General features: G+C 35.3%; 1 protein-coding gene across 4 annotated transcripts in view; it reads right to left on the bottom strand.

The window, feature by feature from the left end:
* Nucleotides 1-25120, bottom strand: part of URI1 (URI1 prefoldin like chaperone) — a 124895-nt gene that overhangs the window by 41841 nt on the left and 57934 nt on the right. For all 4 annotated transcript variants that reach the window (XM_060650862.3, XM_060650863.3, XM_060650864.2 and 1 more), the window contains 2 exons: nt 22809-22887; nt 21560-21695 (listed from right to left, as the gene is read on the bottom strand). In XM_060650862.3, the coding sequence (XP_060506845.1) occupies nt 21560-21695; nt 22809-22887 (215 nt within the window). The remainder of the gene's footprint in view (nt 1-21559; nt 21696-22808; nt 22888-25120) is intronic.

The raw sequence follows: 25120 nt of genomic DNA on the forward strand, positions 1-25120 counted from the left end.
AGACAAAATGATGTCAACCAAATCTTGGCAACTGGACAAGTGATAATGGACTGTGTTCAACAGAAAAAGCCAACACCTAACTGCAGCAGGGGAAGCTGCAACAAGTCAATCTGGGCTGTCAGGCCTGGAAAGAATCCTCTCTTGGAAATATTTCTGAATGAAAGGGTAAGGTGAAAACAAAGATCTGGGTGAAAGGTTGAACAGAATGGTTAGGTTCCAAACCCCAACCTCACAAAGCACAGCCAGGTAATATCCCCTTTCTTGACTAAACAAAGGATTTACAACCTACAGTGGTTTGCAGAGACTGTGGGAGGAGTGATGAACAAAGGAGAAAATAGGAAAAGTCTTACTCAAAACAGTGTACATGCTGAACCCTGAAACATCTAGCCTGGTTCCCAAAACACTAGGATAAAGATTAGAAAATTCTTCTGTAGGATGCTGATTAAGCCCAAAACTGCTGATTTTTGTAGATTCCTTAATGAAAGAAAATCAGTTTGCCACCTTAACTCCCTATAGAAAAGACTAATAATCAAATTCTACCCATACACACAGCTTCCTAACAGTGCACACCTCTTAAGTATAAATGGTTAGCCAAGGATCACCAAATATCTGAAGAGTCTTCACTGTTAATGTCAAAGAGTAAGGAAGGGAGAGAAGGAAAAAAGGGAGAACAAAAGTAAAAATAAACAAATAAATAAATAAAAGCACTGCAGAGGAAACAAAAACAATGCATGAAGAAAATTTGAAAATCCAAAAAAACAATACTGTACTCATGAAACAAGAACAGTATGCTATACCAAAGGAACATTCAAAAAATAACAAAGCAAACAAAAATACAGAGCTCCTAGGAATTAAAATGTACAGAAATATTTTTGAAAATTCATGATTCCAAAGATAAAAAGAAATCACTTCAAAACTTTAACAAAGACAAAGAGATGAATAACAGGAGAAGGAAATTATTAAAGAAATAATATTAAAACTTTTCCAGGACTGCAGGACATGCATCTTCACCTTGGAAGAACCCCATCAAATACCTAGCAAACAAATTTTAAAAGAAACACAATGAGGTAGAGGCACCTGGGTGGCTCAGCCAGTTAAGCGTCCAACTTCAGCTCGGGTCATGATCTCACAGTTCATGGGTTCAAGCCCCGCGTCGGGCTCTGTGCGGACAGCTCAGAGACTGGAGTCTGCTTCTGATTCTCTGTCTCCCTCTCTCTCTGCCCCTCCCCTGCTCACACCCTGTCTCTGTCTCTCAAAACTAAATAAATGTAAAAAAAAAAAATTTTTTTTTTTAAAGAAATGCAATATATATATCACAGTGGCATTTCAGATCATGGGGAATAGGGACAGAAACCTAGAGCTTCTAAAAACAAAAACAAAGCAAGTTACATACAGAGGAAGGAGAATGGATTCAGACTTTGCAAAAGCAATACATAAGACAAAAAGTAACAGAATACCTTCAAATTTCTGAAGGAAAAATTGTTTAAAAAAAAAACAGCCTAGAGTTCTAACAGTCTGGTTACAAAAAGTTGGAGTACAAAAAATATTTTCAGACATGCAAAATTTCAAAACATGTTATCTCCCACACACAAAGTTACTAAAGGCTATATACACCAACAAAATGAGTAAAACCTGAAAGGAGATGCCATGGGAACCAGGGAACAAGGAATAAATAGGAGTATAATGGTAAAGGAAGACACCAGGAAGATGACTGTTTTGTTTTGTTTTGTTTTCCAAGATAGAAGCCAGGCCAAATTGAAACAAGACTATGAAGAACTCCATCCAGTACACAGGTCTCTTAAGAATAAAATCAAAGTGTTTGAGTGAATTAATGAAAGACACATGTCATTACACAACAAACAAAAAACAGTTAACTTCAAATGAAGAGGTATACAATAATTGAAATGGAATTAAATCTGAGCATGAACAATGATTTAACAAAAATTATAATAAAATAATATTAAAAAGATTCGGGGAGCAGGGACAGGGAGAAGAGCATGTAAATGATCTAATAAATGCTAGCCTTTAATTACAGGCAGGGATCTAACAAATACTACATAAAACTGAAAAACAGTCAAGAAAGTAGAATATAACAAATAACTTGGGAAATATGGATAAAAAGAAAAGAGCAAAAGATTAGCCAAGAGACTGAAAAGTAATTACCTTTGGGGAATGGGAAATGGAAGCTAAGGGGGACTGAGCAAGACCCTACTACTTTTTCATTATGTTTTCAGAAAATACATGATGTTTTAAAGTTACAGACATTTATTATATAGATAAAACACAAATCATAAGTATATATTTAAGTATTATATAGATAAAATCAAATCATAAACTATAAAGCCAAAATCATAAGTTATAACAAAATATCAATGAACTTAAAATATGTATGCCTCATGGAAGACACACAAGAACACACATATTGCCTCATTAAGATAAATCATAAAACTGCTGATGGCCATATCACATTTCCCACAACACATATTCTACACATACTTCCTAACCCTCTAACCTCTCACACTTCTAAATAAACTTGACTTTATTTCTATGAAAATCTGAACCTTTAACTTCACTAACACAAATATTCTTCATCTATCTTTGCTCCTTTCTCTTTTTCATTGATACTTTCCAAAGCTACATTTTCTGTATATTTAATCCCATCACATCTAGGATCCTGTATCATTTCTTTCTCTTAAACTGTTAATCACTCAGTATGTTTATTATAAACATGCTCAAAAATTTCCCATGTCCAAAGGAAAATAAAATCTTCCCTTCAAACAATAAGGAGCAAACTTACAGACTAAAAAGCTCTAAAAGCCCTTGTCTCCCCAGCCCACTGCAACCAGAAAACATTCAAGAACAATCAGAAACTAACTAGAAGAGCTCTGAAAAATAGTCAAAGGTCTACAACAACCAAGCAAACACCCAACCAAGAAAAAGTCACAAAAGTCACAATCAAAACAGCAGGAAATGTCATGGCATTTTTACTTGCCTTTAGCCACCTCCTCCCCAACGTGAAGCAGCTTTGGTCTGGAGAATGTGGCAGCCCAGAACCCTATTCCTTCCCTTGGACCACAGAGAATAGCCCAGACATTACTTGCAACATTCTTATCTGTCCAGGGGCTGACTAAATAACTGGTATCTGTCTCACCTAAGCCAGACCTCAGTTGGGGGAAAATAGCTGGCACTGATCATGAAAGCTGCAGGGAGGCTACAGGGAAACTACAGGCCCATAGGAACCTGGCACAAGAGATTAGGGATAGAGCCATACAACATACAATCTGAGACCGCAAAGAGAAGTAGAGGTGAGATTCTTTGTAAACTAAAACATTCAATAGCAGCTATGTATACAGAATATTAAAAAAAAATCCCCACACAGGTCCAAGAAACACACATGCTCAGAAAACACAGGAAACACCATAACCTTTCACTTTGGGTTTTATAAGAAGGCTCAGGGCATATCTACTTTATTCCAAAAATCCAGATGACTGTTTTTTCAAATGTCCATCAAAATTTAAAAATTTCATCAGATACCAAAAGGAATACAATAGACAAAAAAATCTGGTCCATAGAAAAGAACAAAATATATCTCTAGAAGCCATTCCTAAAGAAACAAAGGCATCAGGTGTACTAAAGAAAAATTCAAAGAACTAGAACTAAAGGAAATAAAGAGAATAATGCATTAACAAAATGAGAGTACGTAAAGACCGAAATTATAAAAAGGAACCAAACAGAAATTCTACAGTGGAAATAATAACTGAATTGTAAAATTCACCTCAGGGATTCAACAGCATATTTGAGCAAGCAAAAGAAACAATCAGTGAACCTGAAGATTGGACATTTGAAATTATCAAGTCTAAGGAGCAGAGAAAGCAATGGAAAAAAGTGAACTAAGCCTAAAGGACATATGGGATATTATCAGGTGGACTAATACACAAATTAAGGGAGTCTCAAAAGGAAAAAAAGTAGCAAAGAAATTATTAGAAGAAATAATGGCCCAAAAGTTTCCAAATTTGGTGAAAAACATGAACCGACAAATCAAAAAAGCTCAAGTTACTACAAGTAGAATAAACCTGGAGAACAATATCAAGACACATAATCACACTTTTGAAAGAGAATCTTGAAAGCAGCAAGAGATGAGCAATTTATCACATGTAAGGGATCCTCAATGAGAATACAAGCAGATTTCTCAGCAGAAACCTTGAAGGCTGGAAAGCAGTGGGTTGAAATATTTAAAGCGCTGAGATTAAAAAAAAAAAAAAAAAAAAAAATGTCAACTGAGAATTCTATATCCTGCAACTATCCTTCCAGATAAACAAAAGTTGAAGGAGATCCTTATCACTAGACCTGCCCTACATGAAATGCTAAGAATTCTTCAGGTTGAAATGAACAGCCACTAGACAATAACTCAAGGCCATACAGAGATAAAAAAATTTCTACTAAAGGTAAACATGGGCAAAAATAAAAACCAGTATTACTGTCATTATGGTTTGTAAACTCCACATTTTACTTCCTACAGGATACACAGAGAAATGCATAAAAAATCATTACAAATCTATGTTAACAGGTACATAATGTATAAGGATGTAATATGTGTCATCAATAATCAATGTGAATTCAAAATGATTTCATTATTATAACCTTAGGATGTTATATGTAATATCCATAGTAAGCACAAAAAATATATGTATAAAATATTAACAAAAGAAGTGAGAAGGGAATCAAAATATTTTACTACCAAAAAAAAAAAAAAAACTAAACACAAAGGAAAAAAAATCAGCTAAACACAAAGAAAGGCAATAATGAAGGAAATGAGACACTAAAGCTCTAAGACAGAGAAAACAAATTTTAAAAGTGACAAAAGTAAACCCTGCCCTATAAGTAGTGACTATAAATCCAACAGAAGGCATGGCTTGGCAGAATGGATTAAAAAATTTAAAGAAAAAAAAAAAAAAAACCAGGATCCTACTATATGTGATCGACAAGAGAGTCAAAACAGGTTGAAACTAAAAGGATGGAAAAGATATTTGATGAAAATAGTAACCAAAAGAGAACTGGAATGACTATACTAATATGAGACAAAATATGACATTACATCAAAAAAAGTTTTCAGAGACAAAGGATATCTTATATTAATAAAAATTTCCATCTATCAAGAAAATATAATGGTTATAGACATATACACACCTAACATAGTGTCAAATATATGAAGCTAAAATTGACAGAATCCAAGAGAAAAATAGTCCTCCAATAAAAGTTGGAGACATCAATACTGAACAAAAAATAAGAGCAATAATAGAGGACTTGAACAAAACTATAGACCAACTGGACCTAACATACATGTACAGAACACTCTATCCAACAGAATACATATTCTTCTAAGGAGAACATGGGACATTTCCAAGAAAGACCATATAATAGACCACAAAACAAGTCTTTAAAATTTTGAACCACTACCCAGAGGATACAAAAATACAGATTCGAAGGGGTACATGCACCCCAATGTTTATGGCAGCATTATCAACAATAGCCAAACTATGGAGAGTCCAAATGTCCATCAACTGATCAATGGATAAAGAAGATGTGGTACATTACTCATCCATCAAAAACAATGAAATTTTGCCATCTGCAATCACGTGGATGAAGCTAGAATGTATTATGCTAAATGAAATAAGTCAATCAGAGAAAGACAAATACCATATCATTTCACCCATATGTGACATTTAAGAAACAAAACAGATGAACATATGGGAAGCAGGGGTAGGAGAAGAGAGGGAAACCACAAGAGACTCTTAATGATAGAGAACAAACTGAGGGTTTATGGAGGGAGGTGGGTGGAAGACGGGCTAAATGGGTGATGGATACCAAGGAGGGTACTTATGATGAGCACTGGGTATTGTATGTAAATGATGAATCACTGAATTCTACTCCTGAACCCAGTAACGCACTAAAATTTAAAAAAATATAAAACAGGGTGCCTGGGTAGCTCAGTTAAGCACTGGACTTTGGTTCAGGTCATGATCTCACAGTTCGTGAGTTTGAGCCCCCCTTTGGGCTCTCTGCAGTGCAGAGCCTGCTTCAGATACTCTGTCTCCTTTTCTCTGCCCCTCCTCCTCTCTCAAAAAATAAACTTTAAAATAAATAAAATAAAATAAAATATTGAAATCATACAAAGTATTTTTTTCCAATCACAATGCAATGAAACTAGAAATCAGTAAAAGAAAAGTGAAAAATTCACAAATACATGGAAATTTATGACAACATGATTTAATGGGTCAAAGAAGAAATCACAAAAGAAATTAGAAAATTCCTTAAAACCAATGAAAATGGAAAATACAACATAACAAAGCTTACGGGATGCAGTGAAAGCACTGTTAAGAAAGTAATTTATATCTGGTAAACATACCTAACATTAAAAAAAAAAAAAAAAAAGATCTCAAATCATAGCCTAACTGCATGCTTTAAAAGGAACTTGAAAACTGAACTGAACTAAACTGAAAGCTGGCAGATAGAAGGAACAACTAATATTAAAATGGAAATAAACTGGGAATACAAAAACAATAGAGAAAAATCAACAAAACTGAAAGTTGCTTTTTTTGAAAAGACCAACAAAATTGACAAGCTTCTACCCGGATGGGCCAAATAAAAGAGAGAGAGAGAGAGAGAGAGACAGAAACACGGCTCAAATCTCTAAAATCAGAAACAAAAGTGGAGACAATTCTATTTATTTTACAGAAATAAACCGGATTGTAAGAGAATACTACAAACAACTGAATGCCAACAAACTGGATGACTAGATGGACAAATTCTTAGAAACAAACACACTACTAAAAATGATGTAAGAAGAAATAGAAAATCTGAATAGACCTGTAAGAAGTAAGGTAATTGAATCAGTAATCAAAAACCTCCCAACAATGAAAAGGCCAGGAACAGATGGCCTCATAGATTAATTCCATCAAGCATTCAAGGAAAAAATGACATCAAGTCTCAAACTCTTCCAAAATACTGAAGAGGAAGGAACACATTCTGTGAAGCCAACCGAAGACATTGAAAGAAAACTACAGGCTAGTATCCCTTATGAGTAGACATGCAAAAATTCCTCAACAAAATGCCAACAAATAGGGGGCTGGGGGAATTGGAGGAAGGTGGTCCAAATGTACAAATTTCTAGTTATAAGAGAAATAAACTAGGAATGTAATATATAACTAAAATTACCACTGCTATATGATATATATGAAAGTTGTTAAGACAGTAAATCCTAAGAGTTGTCATTACAAGTAATAAAAAATATTTTTTTGTCTATTTATTTTTATTATATGTATATGAGGTGATAGATGTTAACTGAAGTTTATTGGGGTAATCATCTCACAACATGTGTAAGTCAAACCTTTATGTTGTACACCTGAAACTGAACTGATGCAGAGAAAGCCTTTGACAAAATCCAACACTACTTCACAATACAAAACACTCAGGAAACTAGAAATAGAAGGTACCTTCCTAAACATAATAAGAGTCATATATGAAAAACCCAAATTGACAAGATATTCAATAGTGAAAGACTGAAAATTTTTCCCCAAAGATCAGGAACAAGATGAGGATGCCTACTATTGTATCTACACAGTACTAAAAGTTCTAGTGTGAGCAATTAGGCAAGAAAAAGAAATAAAAAGCATCCAAATTGGAAAAGAATATGTAAAATTATCTCTGTTGACAGATATATTATATGTAGGAAACCCAAAACATTACAAACACACACACACACACACACACACACACACACACACGCATACACTCTGTTAAAAAACTAATAAATTCAGCAAAGTTGCAGAATACAAAATTAACACTCAAAAATAAGTTGCATTTCTGTACACTAGCAATGAACAATCTAAAAAGGAAATTAGGAAAATAATTTCCATTTACGATAGCATTAAAAAGATATTTAGTAGTAAGTTTAGCCTAGAAGGCACAAGACTTATACATTAAAAATTACAAATATGTTGCTGAAAGAACATATTTAAGGAAGACACAAATAATGGAAAGACATCCTGTGTTCACGGATTACAGGGCTTAATATCGTTAAGATGTCATTTTACCCAAAGCAATCTACAAATTCAATGCGATCCCTATCAAAATCCCAACATCTTTCCAGAAACAGAAGAATTCCTCCCCAAAATTCATGCACGATCTTGAGAAACCCTGAATAGTCAAAACAGTCTTTAAAAAGATCAAAGATCATACTTCTTGATTTTAAAACTTTCTACAAAGGTAGAGTAATCAAAACAATATAGTACTGGCATTAAGACAAACATATAAATCATAAAATAGGATAGAGAACCTGGAAATAAATCCTCATGTATTTCCAAACAATTTTCAACAACAGGGCCAAACCATTCAATGGGGGTAAAGACAGTCTTTTCAACAAATGCTATTGGGAAAACTGGATAGCCACATGCAAAACAATGAACTTGGACCCTTGCTTTACACAATAAACAAAAATTAACTGAAAATTGATGAAAGACCTAAAATGAGGAGCTGAAACTATGAAATTCTTAGAAGAAAACATAGGAGGAAATCTCCATGACATTAGATTCGGCAATGATTTCTTGGAAAGGACACTAAAAGTAAAAGCAACAAAAGGAAAAAAATAGACAAACTGGACTTCATCAAAATCTAAAACTTTTGTGCATCAAAGGACATCGTCAATATATTGAAAAGGCAAACCACAGATTGAGAAAATATATATCTGATAAATCATATATCTGATAAGGGACTACTATTCAGAATATATAAAGAACTCTTATAACTCAACAAGACAATCCAATTTAAAAATGGGCAAAGGACTTGAATTGACATCTCTCCAAAGATTTTTCTACAAATGGCCAATAAGCACACAAAAAATACTCAACAAACATCCTTAGTCATTAGAGAAATGCAAATCAAACCATTAGGATGGTTATAATCAAAGAAATAGTAAACAAAGAGTTGGCAAGAATGTGGAAAAACTGGATCCTTTTGTACACTGCAGTAATGTAAAATGGCTCAACAACTGCGGAAGATAATACAGTGACTCTGTAAAAAACAGAATTACCAGGGAACAGCATGGAAGGTTTTTTTGTGTCTCACATCCATGAAATACACCCAAATCAACACTAACCCATCCTGCACACCTAGAAAACTGATTAGAGGATTAACACAACAATCTGTACAACCTGAACCAAAGAACTCAGCAGGTACGTGGCGCAGAGAGGTGAACTGGGGGACAGAGAAGCCACAGAGGGCAGGGAGCTGTTTTTGCTTGCAGAGAGAGTAGGGGAAAAGCACCCCTCCCCACAAAAGCAGCTAGAGAGAAAGTGGAAAAGTGGAAACAGATGCAGGGACTGAACTAAAAAGGCAGAAAGGAGAAAGGAGAGGGTTTAGATTCCACTAAGACTCTATAAAAACGGGGAGCGCAGAGTTGGAAACTCCACAGCTCAATATCCGGCAGTGCTCTTGTGGGAAGGGCAAATCCCCAGGAGCAGAGTGAGGTCTGGGGTCCTCGGGTCACAGGGGACAGACGGTTCCCCTGCTGGGAGGACATTTGGTTGAAGCTATGTGGACCCCCACAGTCAACGGTGCCAGCAGATGCCAGAGAACAACTAAATTCGCTGGTGCTAGAACAAGATCGTTAAGGGTGAGACCTGGTGCCAGATGTGTGCTGAGATTTTCCATAATCCCTGAAACACTCCTGCTACACAATCGTGTGAACATTTTCTGGGGTGGGCTGGCACCCAGCCGCAGTCTCTGGGCATCGGCAGCAGCCTGGTCCCTAAATGTTCCTGGTGTGGCCGGAAAACAGCCATTGCTCAGTGAAACCTCCCCCAGAAGTTCTGAGTGGGACAAAGTCTCAGTCCCTAGGAAGTGAGGGGTTGGGAAACACAGCTGCATCTGAGATAAAACTCAGGAGGGAGGTGCCGCCTGGCAACCTGACAGCTTGGTCATGGACAGTGTAAAAGCAGGGAGTGGACGGAAGCCGGAGACAAAGGACAGGTGTGCTATTGCTGATCGGGAAGAACAGAGTTCTGATACTAGAGACTGGGTAGCTGGGTGACGCCATTTTCACTCCTCCCATGTATGCACATACACACCTACAAGTGCCACAACAATCCACCCCAGTAAGCTAAGCAGCGCCATCTAGTGGAGAATAGAGCCCTTACACTAAGCCACACCCAACTGGGCCAACCTCACTGTTAAGGAACACAAGTCTCTCCACCAGCTTAGTTTACGGACTATAAACTGCTTTTCAGTTTGACTTCCAGGAGAAAACAATGTAATTTCAATCATATTTCAAACTCTTCGCTGGTCCATCTATTCAACTTTCTGTTTTTTTTTTTTTTTTGCCTTTTTCATTTCATTTCTTTTTTTGAATACAGAAAGAAAAATTTATTTTTATCTTCAATTTTTATTAAAAATATTAATTTTTTACTGTATTTTTTACTTTTTTGTAAATTTTTAAAATTCTATTTTACTTTCTTAATTTCATTTTATTCTATTTCACTGTATTCATTTTTTCAAATTTTCAAACATTTTCCTTTTTTTTCCCCTTTTTTCCCTAATCTATCAAGTTCCTTTCAACAACCAGACCAAAACACACCTAGGATCTAGCACCATTTATTAGATTCTTTTGTATGTGTGTGTGTTGTTTTTAATTTTTTTATTTTAATTTTTTTTTACCTCATTAATTCCTTTTCTTCCTTCAAAATGACGAAACGAAGGAATTCACCCCAAAAGAAAGAGCAGGAAGAAATGACAGCCAGAGACTGAATCAACCCAGATACAAGCAAGATGTCTGAAACAGAATTTAGAATCATGATAATAAGAACACTAGCTGGGGTTGAAAATAGATTAGAATCCCTTTCTATGGAGATAAAAGAAGTACAATCTAGTCAGAATGAAATAAAAAATGTAACTGAGCTGCAATCTCGAACGGATGCCACAGCAGCGAGGATGGATAAGGCAAAGCTATGAATCAGCGATATAGAGGATATATTTATGGAGAATAATGAAGCAGAAAAAAACGAGGGAGATGAAGGCAAAAGAGCACGATTTAAAAATCAGAGAAATCATTGACTCATTAAAAACGAACAGCATCAGAATCATAGGGGTCCAAGAAGAGGAAGAGAGAGAAAAAGGGATAGGAGTGTTATGTGAGTTAATCATAGCAGAAAACTTTCCTAACCTGGGGAAAGACATATCAAAAGCACAGAGGACTCCCATTAGATTCAACAAAAACCGACCGTCAACAAGGCATATCATAGTCAAATTCACAAAATATTCAAATTAACAAAAAAGGAAAGAATCATGAAAGCAGCAAGGGAAAAAAAGTCCTTAACCTACAAGGGAAGACAGATCAGGTTTGCAGCAGACCTATCCACAGAAACTTGGCAGGCCAAAGGGAGTGGCAGGGTATATTCAATGTGCTGAATCAGAAAAATATGTAGCCAAGAATTCTTTATTCAGCAAGGCTGTCATTGAAAATAGAAGGAGAGATGAAAAGTTTCCCAGACAAACAAAAAGTAAAGGAGTTTGTGACCACTAAACCAGTCCTGCAAGAAATTTTAAGGGGGACTCTCTGAGGGGAGAAAACATACATACATGCATGCATACATACATACATACATACAGAAGACCAAAAGCAAACAAAGACTAGAAAGGACCAAAGAACAACACCAGAAATTCCAACTCTACGAGCAACATAATGGCAATAAATTCATATCTTTCAGTACACACTCTTAAACGTCAATGCTCCAGTCAAAAGACATAGGGTAACAGAATGGATAAGAAAACAAGATCCACCTATATGCTGTTTACAAGAGACTCACTTTAGATCTAAAGACACCTTCAGATTGAAAGTAAGGGGATGGAGAACCATCTATAATGCTAATGGTCAACAAAAGAAAGCCGGAGTAGCCATACTTATAGACTAAAGACTGTAACAAGAGATGAAGGGCATTATATCATAAGTAAGGGGTCTATCCACCAAGAAGACCTAATAATTGTAAACATTTATGATCCAAAGGTGGAGGCACCCAAATATACAAATCAATTAATCATAAACATAAAGAAATTCACTGATAACAATACCATAATAGTAAGGGACTTTCAACACCCCACTTACAACAATGGACAGATCATCAAAACAGAAAATCAACAAGGAAACAATGGCTTTGAATAACACACTGGACGAGATGCACTTACCAGAAATATTCAGAACATTTCATCCTAAAGCAGTGGAATATACATTCTTCTCCAGAGCACATGGAACGTTCTCCAGAAGAGATCACATACTGGGACACAAATCAGCCCTCAACAAATACAGAAGAACTGAGATCATACCGTGCATATTTTCAAACCACAATGCTGTGAAACTCAAAAGAAACCAGAAGAAAAAATTTGGAAAGATAACAAATACTTGGAGACTAAAGAACATCCTACTAAAGAATGAATGGGCTAACCAGGAAGTTAAAGAGGAAATTTGAAAGTACATGGAAACCAATGAAAATAATAACACCACAGCCCAAAACCTCTGGGATGCAGCAAAGGTGGTCAGTCGTAAGAGGGAAGTATATAGCAATCCAGGCCTTCCTAAAGAAGGAAGAAAGGTCTCAGATATACAACCTAACCCTACACCTTAAAGAGCTGGAAAAAGAACAGCAAATAAAACCCCAAAACAGCAGAAAACGGGAAATAATAAAGATTAGAGCAGAAATCAATGCTATTGAAACAAACAAACAAAAAAAACCAGTAAAACAGATCAATGAAACCAGAAGCTGGTTGAATTAACAAAACTGATAAACCACTAGCCAGTATGATCAAAAAGAAAAAGGAAAGGACCCAAATAAATAAAATCAAGAATGAAAGAGGAGTGATCACAACCAGCACAGCAGAAATAAAAACGATAATAAGAGAATATTATGAGCAATTATATGCCAATAAAATGGTCAATCTGGAAGAAATGGACAAATTTTTAGAAACATATACACTACCAAAACTGAAACAGGAAGAAAGAGAAAATTCAAACAGACCCATAACCAGTAAAGAATTAGAATTAGTAATCAAAAATCTCCCAAAAAACAGGAGTCCAGGGCCAGATGGCTTTCCAGGGGAATTCTACCAAAGATTTAAGGAAGAGTTAACACCTATTCTCTTGAAGCTGTTCCAAAAAACATAAATGAAAGGAAAACTTCCAAACTCCTTCTATGAGGCCAGCATTACCTTGATTCCAAAACCAGACAGAGACCCCACTAAAAAGGGGAACTACAGACCAATTTCCCTGATGAACATGGATGCAAAAATCCTCAAAAGGTATCAGCCAACCAGATCCAACAATACATTAAAAAAATTATTCATCACGACCAAGTGGGATTTATACCTGGGATGCAGGGCTGGTTCAATATTTGCAAAACAATTAATATGATTCACACATCAATAAAAGAAAGGACAAGAACCATATGATCTCAATAGATGCAGAGAAAACATTTGACAAAATACAGCATCCTTTATTGATAAAAACCCTCCAGAAAATAGGGATAGAAGGATCGTACCTCAAGATCATAAAAGCCATATATGAAAGACCCAACTCTAACATCATCCTCAATGGGGAAAAACTGAAAGCTCCCTCTAAGGTCAGGAACAAGACAGGGATGTCCACTTTCGCCACAGTTACTCAACACAGTATTGGAAGTCTTAGCCTCAGCAATCAGACAACACAAAGAAATAAAAGGCATCCAAATCAGCCAGGAGGAGGCCAAACTTTCACTCTTCACAGATGGCAGGATACTCTATATGGAAAACCCAAAAGATTCCACCAAAAACTGCTAGAACTGATCCATGAATTCAGCAAAGTTGTAGGATATAAAATCAATGTACAGAAATTGGTTGCATTCCTATACATTGACAATGAAGCAATAGAAAAAGACATCAAGGAATCAATCCCAAATTACAACTGCCCCAAAAAACATAAAATACCTAGGAATAAATCTAACCAAAGAGGTGAAAAACCTATACTGAAAACTATAGAAAGCTTATGAAAGAAATTGAAGACACACCAAAAAAAGGAAAATATTCCATGCTCTTGGACAGAAGGACAAATATTGTTAAAATGTCAATACTACCCAAAGCAATCTACATATTCAATGCAATACCTATCAAAATAACACCAGCTCTTCACAGAGCTAGAACAAACAATCCCTAAAATTTGTATGGAACCAGAAAAGACCCCGAATAGCCAAAGCAATCTTGAAAAAGAAAACCAAAGCTGGAGGCATCAGGATCCTGGACTTCAAGCTGTATTACAAAGCTGTAATCATCAGGGGTGCCTGGGTGGCTCAGTCAGTTAAGTGTCCGACTTCGGCTCAGGTCATGATCTCACCACTTGTGAGTTCAAGCCCCGCGTTGGGCTCTGTGCTGACAGCTCAGAGCCTGGAGTCTGCTTCAGATTCTGTGTCCCACTTCTCTCTCTGCCCCTCCCTCACTCATGCTCTGTCTCTGGCTCTTTCCCAACAATAAATACAACATTAAAAAATTTTTTACAAAGCTATAATCATCTAGACAGGATGGTACTGGCACAAAAACAGACACTTAGATCAATGGACCAGAATAGAGAACCCAGAAATGGACCCACAAATAAATGTATGGCCAACTAATCTTTGACAAAGCAGGAAAGAATATCCAATGGAATAAAGACAGTCTCTTCAGCAACTGGTGCTGGGAAAACTGGATAACGACATGTAGAAAAATGAACCTGGACCACTTACTTACACCATACACAAAAATAAACTCAAATGGATGAAAGACCTCAATGTAAGACAGGAAGCCATCAAAATCCTCAAGGAGAAAGCAGGCAAAATGCTCTTGACCTTGGCTGCAGCAACTGTTTACTTAACACGTCTCCAGAGACAAGGGAAACAAAAGCAAAAATGAAGTATTGGGACCTCACCAAAATAAAAAGCTTCTACACAGTAAAGGAAACAATCAGCAAAACTAAAAGGCAACTGACAGAATGGGAGAAGATATCTGCAAACGACATATCAGATAAAGGGTTAGTCTCCAAAATCTATAAAGAACTTATCAAACTCAACACCCAACATACAAATAATCCAGTGAAGAAATGGGCAAGAGACATGAATAGACACTTCTGAAAATAAGATATCCAGATGGCCAACCGACACATGAAAAAATGCTCAACATCACTCATCATCAGGGAAACACAAATCAAGATCACAATGAGATACCACCTCACACCTGTCAGAATGGCTAACATTAACAACTCAGGCAACAACAGACATTGGCAAGGATGCGGAGAAAGAGGATCTTCTGCACTGCTGGTGGGAATGCAAACTGGTGCAGCCACTCTGGAAAACAGTATGGAGGTTCCTCAAAAAAATTAAAAATAGAACTAACTACCTTACGACCTAGCAATTGCACTACTAGGTATTTATCCAAGGGATACAGGTGTGCTGTTTCGAAGGAACACATGCACCCCAATGTTTATAGCAGCATCATCAACAATAGCCAAAGTATGGAAAGAGCCCAAATGTCCATAGATGGATGAATGGATAAAGAAGATGTGGTATATATATACAATGGAATATTACTCGGCAATCAAAAAGAATGAAATCTTGCCATTTGCAACTACGTGAATCCAACTAGAGGGTAGTATGCTAAGCGAAATTAGAGAAAGACAAATATCATATGACTTCATTCATATAATGACTTTAAGAGACAAAACAGATGGACATAAGGGAAGGGAAGCAAAAATAATATAAAAACAGGGAGGGGGACAAAACATAAGAGACTCTTAAATATGGAGAACAAGCGGGGTTATTCGAGGAGTTGTGGGTGGGGGGGGGGGGTGGTGGGCTAAATGGTTAAGGGACATTAAGGAATCTACTCCTGAAATCATTGTTGCACTATACGCTAACTTGGATGTAAATTTAAAAAATAAATTAAATAGAATTAAAAAAATAAGATTAAACTCCTACCATGTGGAAAAAAGAAAAAAAAAGAAAGAATCATCTCAGAAAATGAGATACAAATCCATTTTAACTTTTGTCCACATGAGTAACACTGGCCTGGCACTAGAGTTGCCAGATTTTAGCAAATAAAAAAATACATAAAATAACCAGTTTAGTTTGAATTTCAGATAAAAATGAATAATGTTTTAGTATAAGTATGTCCCATGCAATATTTTGGACATGCATACTAAAAAATTATTTGTTGTTTATCTGAAAATTAAATTTAACTGAGCATCCTGTATTCTACCTGGCAGTCCTACTTGGTAGCATTTATTGAACAAGCTATTCTTTATCTCTTGACCTGCAATGGCATTTCTGTCTTTTTTCAGATTTACATACATGTGTGGATTCCTCTGTGTTCTCTATTCTGTTCCAGTGTCTATATATTTCTTAATTACAATAGCTTTATAGTAAGATTTTCTGTGACTGCTCAAGTCCCCTGATGATTCTTCTTATTCAGAATTATTGACTAGTGCCTTCAGACCTATGTTAGATAATTTTAGTAAAAATGGAAGTTTTTGCCATGTTCTTTATTAGGAGTGCTTGTCATTTGGCAAGTCATCTGGCAAGCCATTTGGCAAGCAGTCTTCTTGGTTGAGATATATAAATACATATCAGGCGAAGGACATGTCTATCTAGTCCTATTTAATTTTTAATATCAAGAATGAACATTAAAATTATTGAATCAAAAAAAATAGAATTACCATACAACCTAGCAATTCCATTTTTGAATATATACTTCAGTCAAAAGCAGAGAATTGAACAGATATTTTTTATACCCATGTTCACAACAGCCAAAAGGTAAAAACAACCAATGTGACCACTGACATAAGAACAGATAAACAAAATGTATATATATACAATAGAATATAATTCAACCTTAAAAAGGAAGGAAATTCTGATGCATTCTACAACATGGATGAATCCTAAAAACATTATGCTCAGTGAAATGAGCTAGTCACTAAAAGACAAATATTATGATTCTATTTATATCAGGTATCTAGAATAAACAAATTTCATAGACAGAAAAAGTAGAATATTGCTTACCGGGTGCTACTTGGGAGGGAGGAATGAGGAGTTACTGTTTATAATACAGAGTTTCAGTTTGGGAAAATGAAAAAGTTCTTGAGATGGATAGTGATTATGGTTAAACAACCACCATAAATACACTTAATACCACCAAACTGTACCTTTAAAAATGGCTAAAATGATAAACTTTATGTACATTTTACCACAATAAACAGATGGAAAGAAGGAAGAGAGGGAGAAAAGGTGAGGGAGAATGGGGGAAAAGGAGGGAAGTCAGTTGAGTGGGAGATAATCTTATTATTTATCATTATGATCAAAAAAGGAGTAGCTAAATAAATTATGTCATACCCATACAACGCTCTGCAGCCATTAACAAAGATAGCAAGATGTAAAAAAAAAAACATGCTACCACTTCAGTAGGTGTGTATATAATGGGTTAGGAATGCATAAGTCTTTAGATGCAAACACACAAAATGGTATGATCCTGGTAACAGTAATGTCTCCAAGTTAACCAAATGGATGCTAAGGGACAGGAGAAGGGATACTTATTTTTCAAAGAAATCCTTTAAATTTTGTGCCATCTCCAAATATAACCTTTTCAAAGAAATGAAGTCTCTCTCCAATTTTCCCCATACCTTCCTAGCCCTAAGTAACTACTAATAGAGTTTTTGTTTTATAAACTGCCTATTCTACATATTTCATGTAAGCGGAATCATATAATATGTAGTCTTTTGTAGCTTTTTTCATTTACCATATTGTTTTCAAGGCACATTTCTTTTTCTTGCCAAACAACATTCACATTTATCTATTCATTAGGTGACAGACATTTAGGTTGTTTACACTTTTTGGCTATTACGAATAATGCTACTAATATTCATGTACAAGTTTCGGTGCAGACACATGTTTTTACTTTCTCTTGGGTATACTGCCTAGGTGTGGAAAAGAACTATATGGTAAACTCAAGGTTTAACTTTATGAAAAATTCCAAACTGTTTTCCAAAGTGGCTACACCAATTTACATTCCCACCATTAACATATGAGGTTTGAGTTTTCCATATCCTCTCTAATACAAGTTATTGTCTGTCTTTTTAATTACAGCTTATTCTAGTTGGGATGAAATGGTATCCTTTTGTGATGTGGACTACTAATTCACTTTTGATAAAAATACAAAGGCAACTGAATGAAGAAAGGATTTGCAACAAATGACATTAGAACAACCGGACATCCATACGGAAAAATACTGAGACTTGAACCTCACACCTTGTACAGAAATTAACTTAAAATGGGTCACAGATGCAAGTATAAAATGTTCAACTATAAACATTTTATAGAAGAAAACAGAAAATCTTCATGAACTGAGATTAGGTAAAGCATTCTAGATATGACACCAAACACATCATCCATAAAAGAAACAAATAAACTAGATTTCAAAATTAAGAACTTTGCTCTGGAAATAAACTGTTATGAGAATAAAAAGACAACATGCATCCTGAGAAAAATATTTGCAAATCACATATTTAACCAACAACTTGTATCCAGAATATATGAAGAACTCTCAAAACTCAAGAGTAAGACAAAATACAACCAAACTTTTAAAAGTGAGCAAAAGACTTCAACAGGTCAAAGAGGATACGTAAATGACAGGTAAGTACATGAATCAATGCTCAACATCATTAGCCATTAGGGAAATACAAATTAAAACCACTTTACATCTGCTGAAATGGCTTAAATTTTTAAAACTAACACCAAATGCTGGTGAGGACACAAAGCTACTAGGGCTTTCATACCTGCTAGGACTGGGGGAATGTTACACAATACAGCTTCTCTGGAAAAGAGCTTGAAAGTTTCTTAAAAACTAAACACACACTCACCATATGACCTAGTAATCTAACTTGTAGGTGTTTTATCAACAGCAAAGAAATTTAACAGTAACACAAAGCACAAAGGTTCATGTCAGCTCTGTTTGTAATTCCAGAAAATGAAAGCAAACCAAATGTCCTCTAATGGATGAATAGAAAAACTGTGGTACGTGAATATAATGGAAAAATACTGAGCAGTAAAAAAGAATGACCTTTTCATACACAGTACAACTTAAGTGAGGCATTATGGTGAGTGAAAGAAGTCAGTCTCAGAAGGTTACAACATTCTGGAAAAGGTAAAATTAATAGTAATAGATACAGATCAGTGATTGTCAGGTCTTACAAAGGTAGGGTGTGACCACAAAGGGAAAGCATGAGGGAGTTTGCCCTGACTGGTGTATCCTGTATCCTATATTCTGATAGTGGCAATGGTTAAATAAATCTTTACTTATGTCGTGATTCACGGAACAGTATACCAAACTAAAAAGTCAATTTCACTCTAATAATCTTAAAATTTTTGAAAAAATTTTAAAAAGCTGATCATATTCATGTTAAATGGCAAAAATGCAAGATGTGAGCACAAAAGAATGGGACACTCTTAAAGATCATCTCCTTTAGAGACACCTCCTCTGAATCCTTTTGTAAGTCCATTCTTGTCCTTAATTTTGACTACTTTTTAAACATGCAGACCTCCCTCCACCTTCTCCAATTACCCTGTCAACAGTGAGGTAGGTGACTATGTGTTTAATTTGTTATATTTCTTCTTCCATAAGAAAAATAAAGTATCTTTTCTTAATAAATGTTAGATATCACAATATATCTAAACATTTTCTTTAGTTATTAAAATGAGTATAAAACTGTGTGAATAAAACAACTTTTCAGAATTTATAATAGGTTCTCAAATGTAATGTATAGGTATGTATTCTGAAAGTTATTTTTTATCAACACTGATCCCAAAAGTCATGTTTGGTCATTTCCCAAAAACATTTTTAACAATGGAAAATGATTTACCAAAACATGCTTCTCTATTCTAGAGCTCTATTCTACTAGAAGCATTCTCTCATTAATATATGAAGTCATAACTGATTTCTAAAGATTTCTTTGCTGAAATATCCATATGATAATCAAAATGAACAACGTTCAACAGACTATGAACTGATTTCATATCAGCAGAGCCACCCTAGTAAATAAGAATGCTTTCCCCACTAAGGAAGGCCTTTAAGAAAGAATTATGCTCATTCTTTTTCCTCTAATGTACATGACTTATTTTCATGAAGTAATGCCAAAAGAATTACCATTGCTAGAAATTATATACAGGCCTAACAATAAGATTCTGATTAGTGTCACAAAAGATCAAAATATGTTATCAATTATAAACTTATAGGAGTTGATTTGCAATTAGAGTATCCAAATATAGATCCCACAATTTCATTGAGTAAATGAGTCCTCTAACTAGTACTCACTCAAATGTATAGGAGAAATAATTTCAGCTTTAGAAAACTCAGCCGCTTTTTATCTATATGACCTCATTTATACAGAAGAATCCTCAAAAATTTATTTTCAGACACACATTTAACTAGAAGGTTAAAAAGCAGGTAGGGGTGATATTATACTATCAATTTAAGCTTTATAGAAATAAAAACATAGATATTAAATAAATCTAATTTTAAAATGCAACTACGCTAGAACTGAAGCCAAACCCATCCAATTACAACATGAGTATGTGCATATGTATACACCAACAAACAGTATCACAGACAAACAAAACTTAAAGAACCACCTCAATAAAATGAGGCAGAGGCCTCAAATCACTGAACAAGTATAAGGGCTCTGTTTTGGGTAGCAACTTCTCCACACCTGGACTCCTCTGTAAGATGAAAATATGACTTCTTCTAGGGGCGCCTGGGTGGCGCAGTCGGTTAAGCGTCCGACTTCAGCCAGGTCACGATCTCACGGTCCGTGAGTTCGAGCCCCGCGTCAGGCTCTGAGCCCCGCGTCAGGCTCTGAGCCCCGCGTCAGGCGCTGGGCTGATGGCTCGGAGCCTGGAGCCTGTTTCCGATTCTGTGTCTCCCTCTCTCTCTCTGCCCCTCCCCCGTTCATGCTCTGTCTCTCTCTGTCCCAAAAATAAATAAAAAAAAAAAAAAAAAAAAAAAACGTTGGAAAATATGACTTCTTCTAAACCAAAAAGCATGTTTAAAAATTGTTTCTACTTTTGCTAATAGGTATCTCTCTTAGTTCAACAAGAAAAGGAAATTCCTTCTGTGTACTGAAGAATTAAAAGCAAAAGTAAGTTTATGAAAGCACCTGAAACAAATTATAAAATGTAAAATGACCCCAAATCTTAAGTCTTCCCAACTTCTACTCATAAAACCACATATTAACAACTTTTATACTTTGTAATTTCTGAAAACATACTAATGTGGGTGGGTTTTCCAACTCAGATGTTCCATTCTCCAGCTTACATTCTCAAATGTTGGTTCTACTCAAACTACCTACAGTTCAACGGAATCACAAATAGTCTGGACTAATACATCATGAACAATACTTTTAGTATCAGCTTGGCACTCTGTGAACTAATAAACATCCAGCAGGGATACATCATTTGTAACTGGTACCTACGTTCTTTCCGATGCTCGACTAAGCCCACAGCCTGCTTTGCTGAGCACTTTGCAAACCAATTGTCCCCAAGTAAAACGGTGACTTCATTAGTATGGACAAGTTTTCCTGGCATGAAGGCAAAGGGGCCAAATGGTACCTATTGTTGAAAGAAAGGAGAGAAGGAGAGAGGGAGAGAGAGAGAGGGAGAGAGAGAGAGAGAGAGAGAGAGAGAGAAGATGGATGTGGGAGAGAGGAAGGGAGGCAAAAAAATTAAAAACACTAAAAAATACATTTTATGACACACTTAGCATTAAAAAGCTCTGTGCTGACACTAAGAAAAAATGTCAACTTCATAGAAATTTAACATTAAAGTTACACTAGGAAAACATATACAAAATTGCTTTAGTTTAATAAATCAATGTTAAAACAAGAAAAGCAATCTGCACATTTACATAAGCTTTCAGAGAAATTAGCACTGTCTCTGAATGTTTATACTTTGTGTTCATTCATACATCTAAATGAAAGCAAACTAATAATGAAATATTAAGTTAATAAAGAATACCTCTGATTAAAAAAACTGAAAATTATTTCTAAAAAATAACCATTTTTAAACAAAGCTGGAATTAACAAATAGCTTTAATGAGTCTACAAATTTTACAAAATAATTGGGCTAGTATAATAAAGAACAATACATTTACAAAACATTTGGGCTAGTGCAATTAAGAACAAAGTCTTCATGAAAAAGAAAATTCATGCAATGAAAGAATCTAATCCAGGGCTCACAAATAGATCACTATGTCGATACGAAGATCACTCAGACAAAAATCAGCAGTACCTTTTTATAAAAAATCAATGTTCTAGGATGTAATTCTGTGAATTATACAACATTATGGTCTATTCCTGCTCTGGCTACCAGGAAACGACTAAGTGCCATATTTCTGTCTTAATTACAGTTTTCTAACACAAGTAAATTTGCATACCAAATCTGTCAAATTTTGTTCTAACATTTATGCCATTTGTGTTACCAAAATGTGATAATTTAATATAAATCTGAAAAAAAAAGAAAAAAGTAAATACCAACTATTACAACAATTAGTGGATTGTTTTAAAGTAAAACAACTTCTCTTGCTATGGTAGTTATTTCAGATACTATTAGCTTGTCAATTTGTGAATCAGTATACATAAAGCAAAGAAACATCTTCTTACTTTACATAGTTAGTATCTTTATAAGAAACAGCATACTACTTTAAAAGCAACACACCAAACATACCATGATATTATAAGACAACTTATCAGGCAAGGTACTGAGTCTTTCTTGAAGGGCATTATAGTCATTATCTACCTTCTTCCTGTTGATGAAAAAATAGCAGATACTAAATGAACACACAAATTAACAATTCCTCGAGTAGACTACGTATCAAAAGACAAACTAATCAAAAACCCAATTTTAGCAATTTAAATATTAAAGTATTTTTTAATTTTAAAATCCTATGTTTACCAAGCTTAGCAGTGGCATTATTCAACCATACAGTTATCAAAGAATTAAGCCTTTCAAGGACTTTGGTTTTAGAACTAGAACACACGTCTTGAGAACACACGTAAGGTAGAAGATCATCTGAACTAAATAAAATATGTAAATAAAGGAGATACTACTGAGGAAGGGCCTGATGTTTAGAGGAAAGAGGGACGTACAATGAAGGAAGAAGGGATTTAATAAAACTTGAGGAAATAAGCTCTGGCTGCAGAGCAGAAAGCATGAACCCAAAATTCGACCAGATGCTTCAGTCCTCTGAAAACTTAAAGCTGAAAACTGTGTAATAACCCTTCAGTTATTCATACTAATGTGATTAAGGTGAGGGAGAATCAACCAGGAGCTAGAAAAAACTAGGCAGAGGTAATACAAATGTGGCTTTGGAGCCTGTTTCAGGTATATCAAGACAGAGCTACCTAATAAATTAATTTCAAACAACCAAAAGATATAGGAGCAGAGATGGTCATATGTTTCCACATTATGAACCCAGTTCTTACACCTGTTGGAAATGAACAGTCCTTCATGCAGATGCCTGTTTTCAAACCTTCTCTGAAAATTAGGTTTTCAAAGGGTTCCTTGCGAATATAGGCTGCAGGCTAAACCAGTGTGTGCACAGCAAAATTTTAAAGCAAAGGGGTGTTTTCAACTTACAAAAAAATAACAAAAACTCACCAATTCAGCAAGTAATTTTTAAAAACATGTACATATTGCCAAACTGAAATTAGAATAAATTGCAACATAGATAATCGCTCTCCAGATAATAAAAATGACTGCTCTAAAAACATCCTGGAATTGATTTCAGTTTACTCCTCCGTGCCCATAAAGCAAGAGGAGCATAATTAATAAAAATTATTTGGTCTGAAAAATATCAAGGAATTTCACTTATATATACTATGTTATTCATCCTAAAAATATTCCTATAGTAAATGTCACTCATCAACATTTTCCTTATTCAAAAAAAGTAGAAGGAAGATGGGAAAACCACAATTTAAGAGAAATCAGATTGCCTTGATCAAAAGAGCAGCAAGCAATGAATTTATCCTAGGTCTTCTGACCTACATTCTTTCACGCGAGCTTTTTTATTTTCTAGTGTTCAAGTGCTTTTGTAAAATGTTCCCTCAAAATATTTTATAAACATAAAATGTCTTTATTCTATTTAAGGGGGGAAAAAATCATCCTTCTGGATAAGTTTTTATAAAAATAAAATGATTTAAAAAGGCTTCATGCCCAGGGCTACATACCAGAAAGAGCTTGGCTTTGAAGTCAGGCTAGGGGGTGAATCCAGCTCCAGTTAAGACTAACCCTAGTCTTAACATCTTCAGTGGTAAAAACCTGAATAATGCCTAACTATCTCTCAGGTTCAAGAGAAAGAAAAAGGGTTTAGCAATAACATCTATGTTGAGTATCCAATATCCTTCATGAGCTATCAAAAAACACCAATTTAAAAATTTTCAAGAAAGACTATTACCCACTAAGGTAAAATTCCATTGTGTTAAATTCATTCAATTTGATACAAAGAGCAGGACTTCTTGAAGGACAGTAGAGCTAAATGTTACCATTCAGGGGGCTTCTGGAGATACGGTTGGTGTGAGCAATAAATGGGATACTGTCTATAAAGAACTGATTTGGTACGATACCTGCACATAGTAAACACTCATTATTAAATCTAACAAACACTAACAGTTTGTATGTTTTAGATAAGTAATTCAGCAAATGCTCAAGGACTATACATCAGCTTAGATGTCTAAATGTTTCTGCGACTGCTAAAAAGCTAGTATTAGGGGCGCCTGGGTGGCTCAGTCGGTTGAGCATCTGACGTCAACTCAGGTCATGATCTCATGTAGTGGGTTCGAGTCCCACGTCAGTCTGTGTTGACAACTCAATGCAGCCTGGAGCCTCCTTTAAATTCTGTTGTCTCCCTCTCTCTCTGCTCCTCCTGCACAACGCTCACTCTTGTGCTCTCTTGCTTCTCAAAAATAAGTAAAATGTTTTTTTAAAAAAATTTTAAATAAATAAAAATAAAATAAAAAGTAAATAAAAATAAATACCTA

Source organism: Panthera onca, chromosome E2, assembly GCF_046562875.1.
Source record: "Panthera onca isolate mPanOnc1 chromosome E2, mPanOnc1 haplotype 2, whole genome shotgun sequence".
Lineage (NCBI taxonomy): Eukaryota > Metazoa > Chordata > Mammalia > Carnivora > Felidae > Panthera > Panthera onca.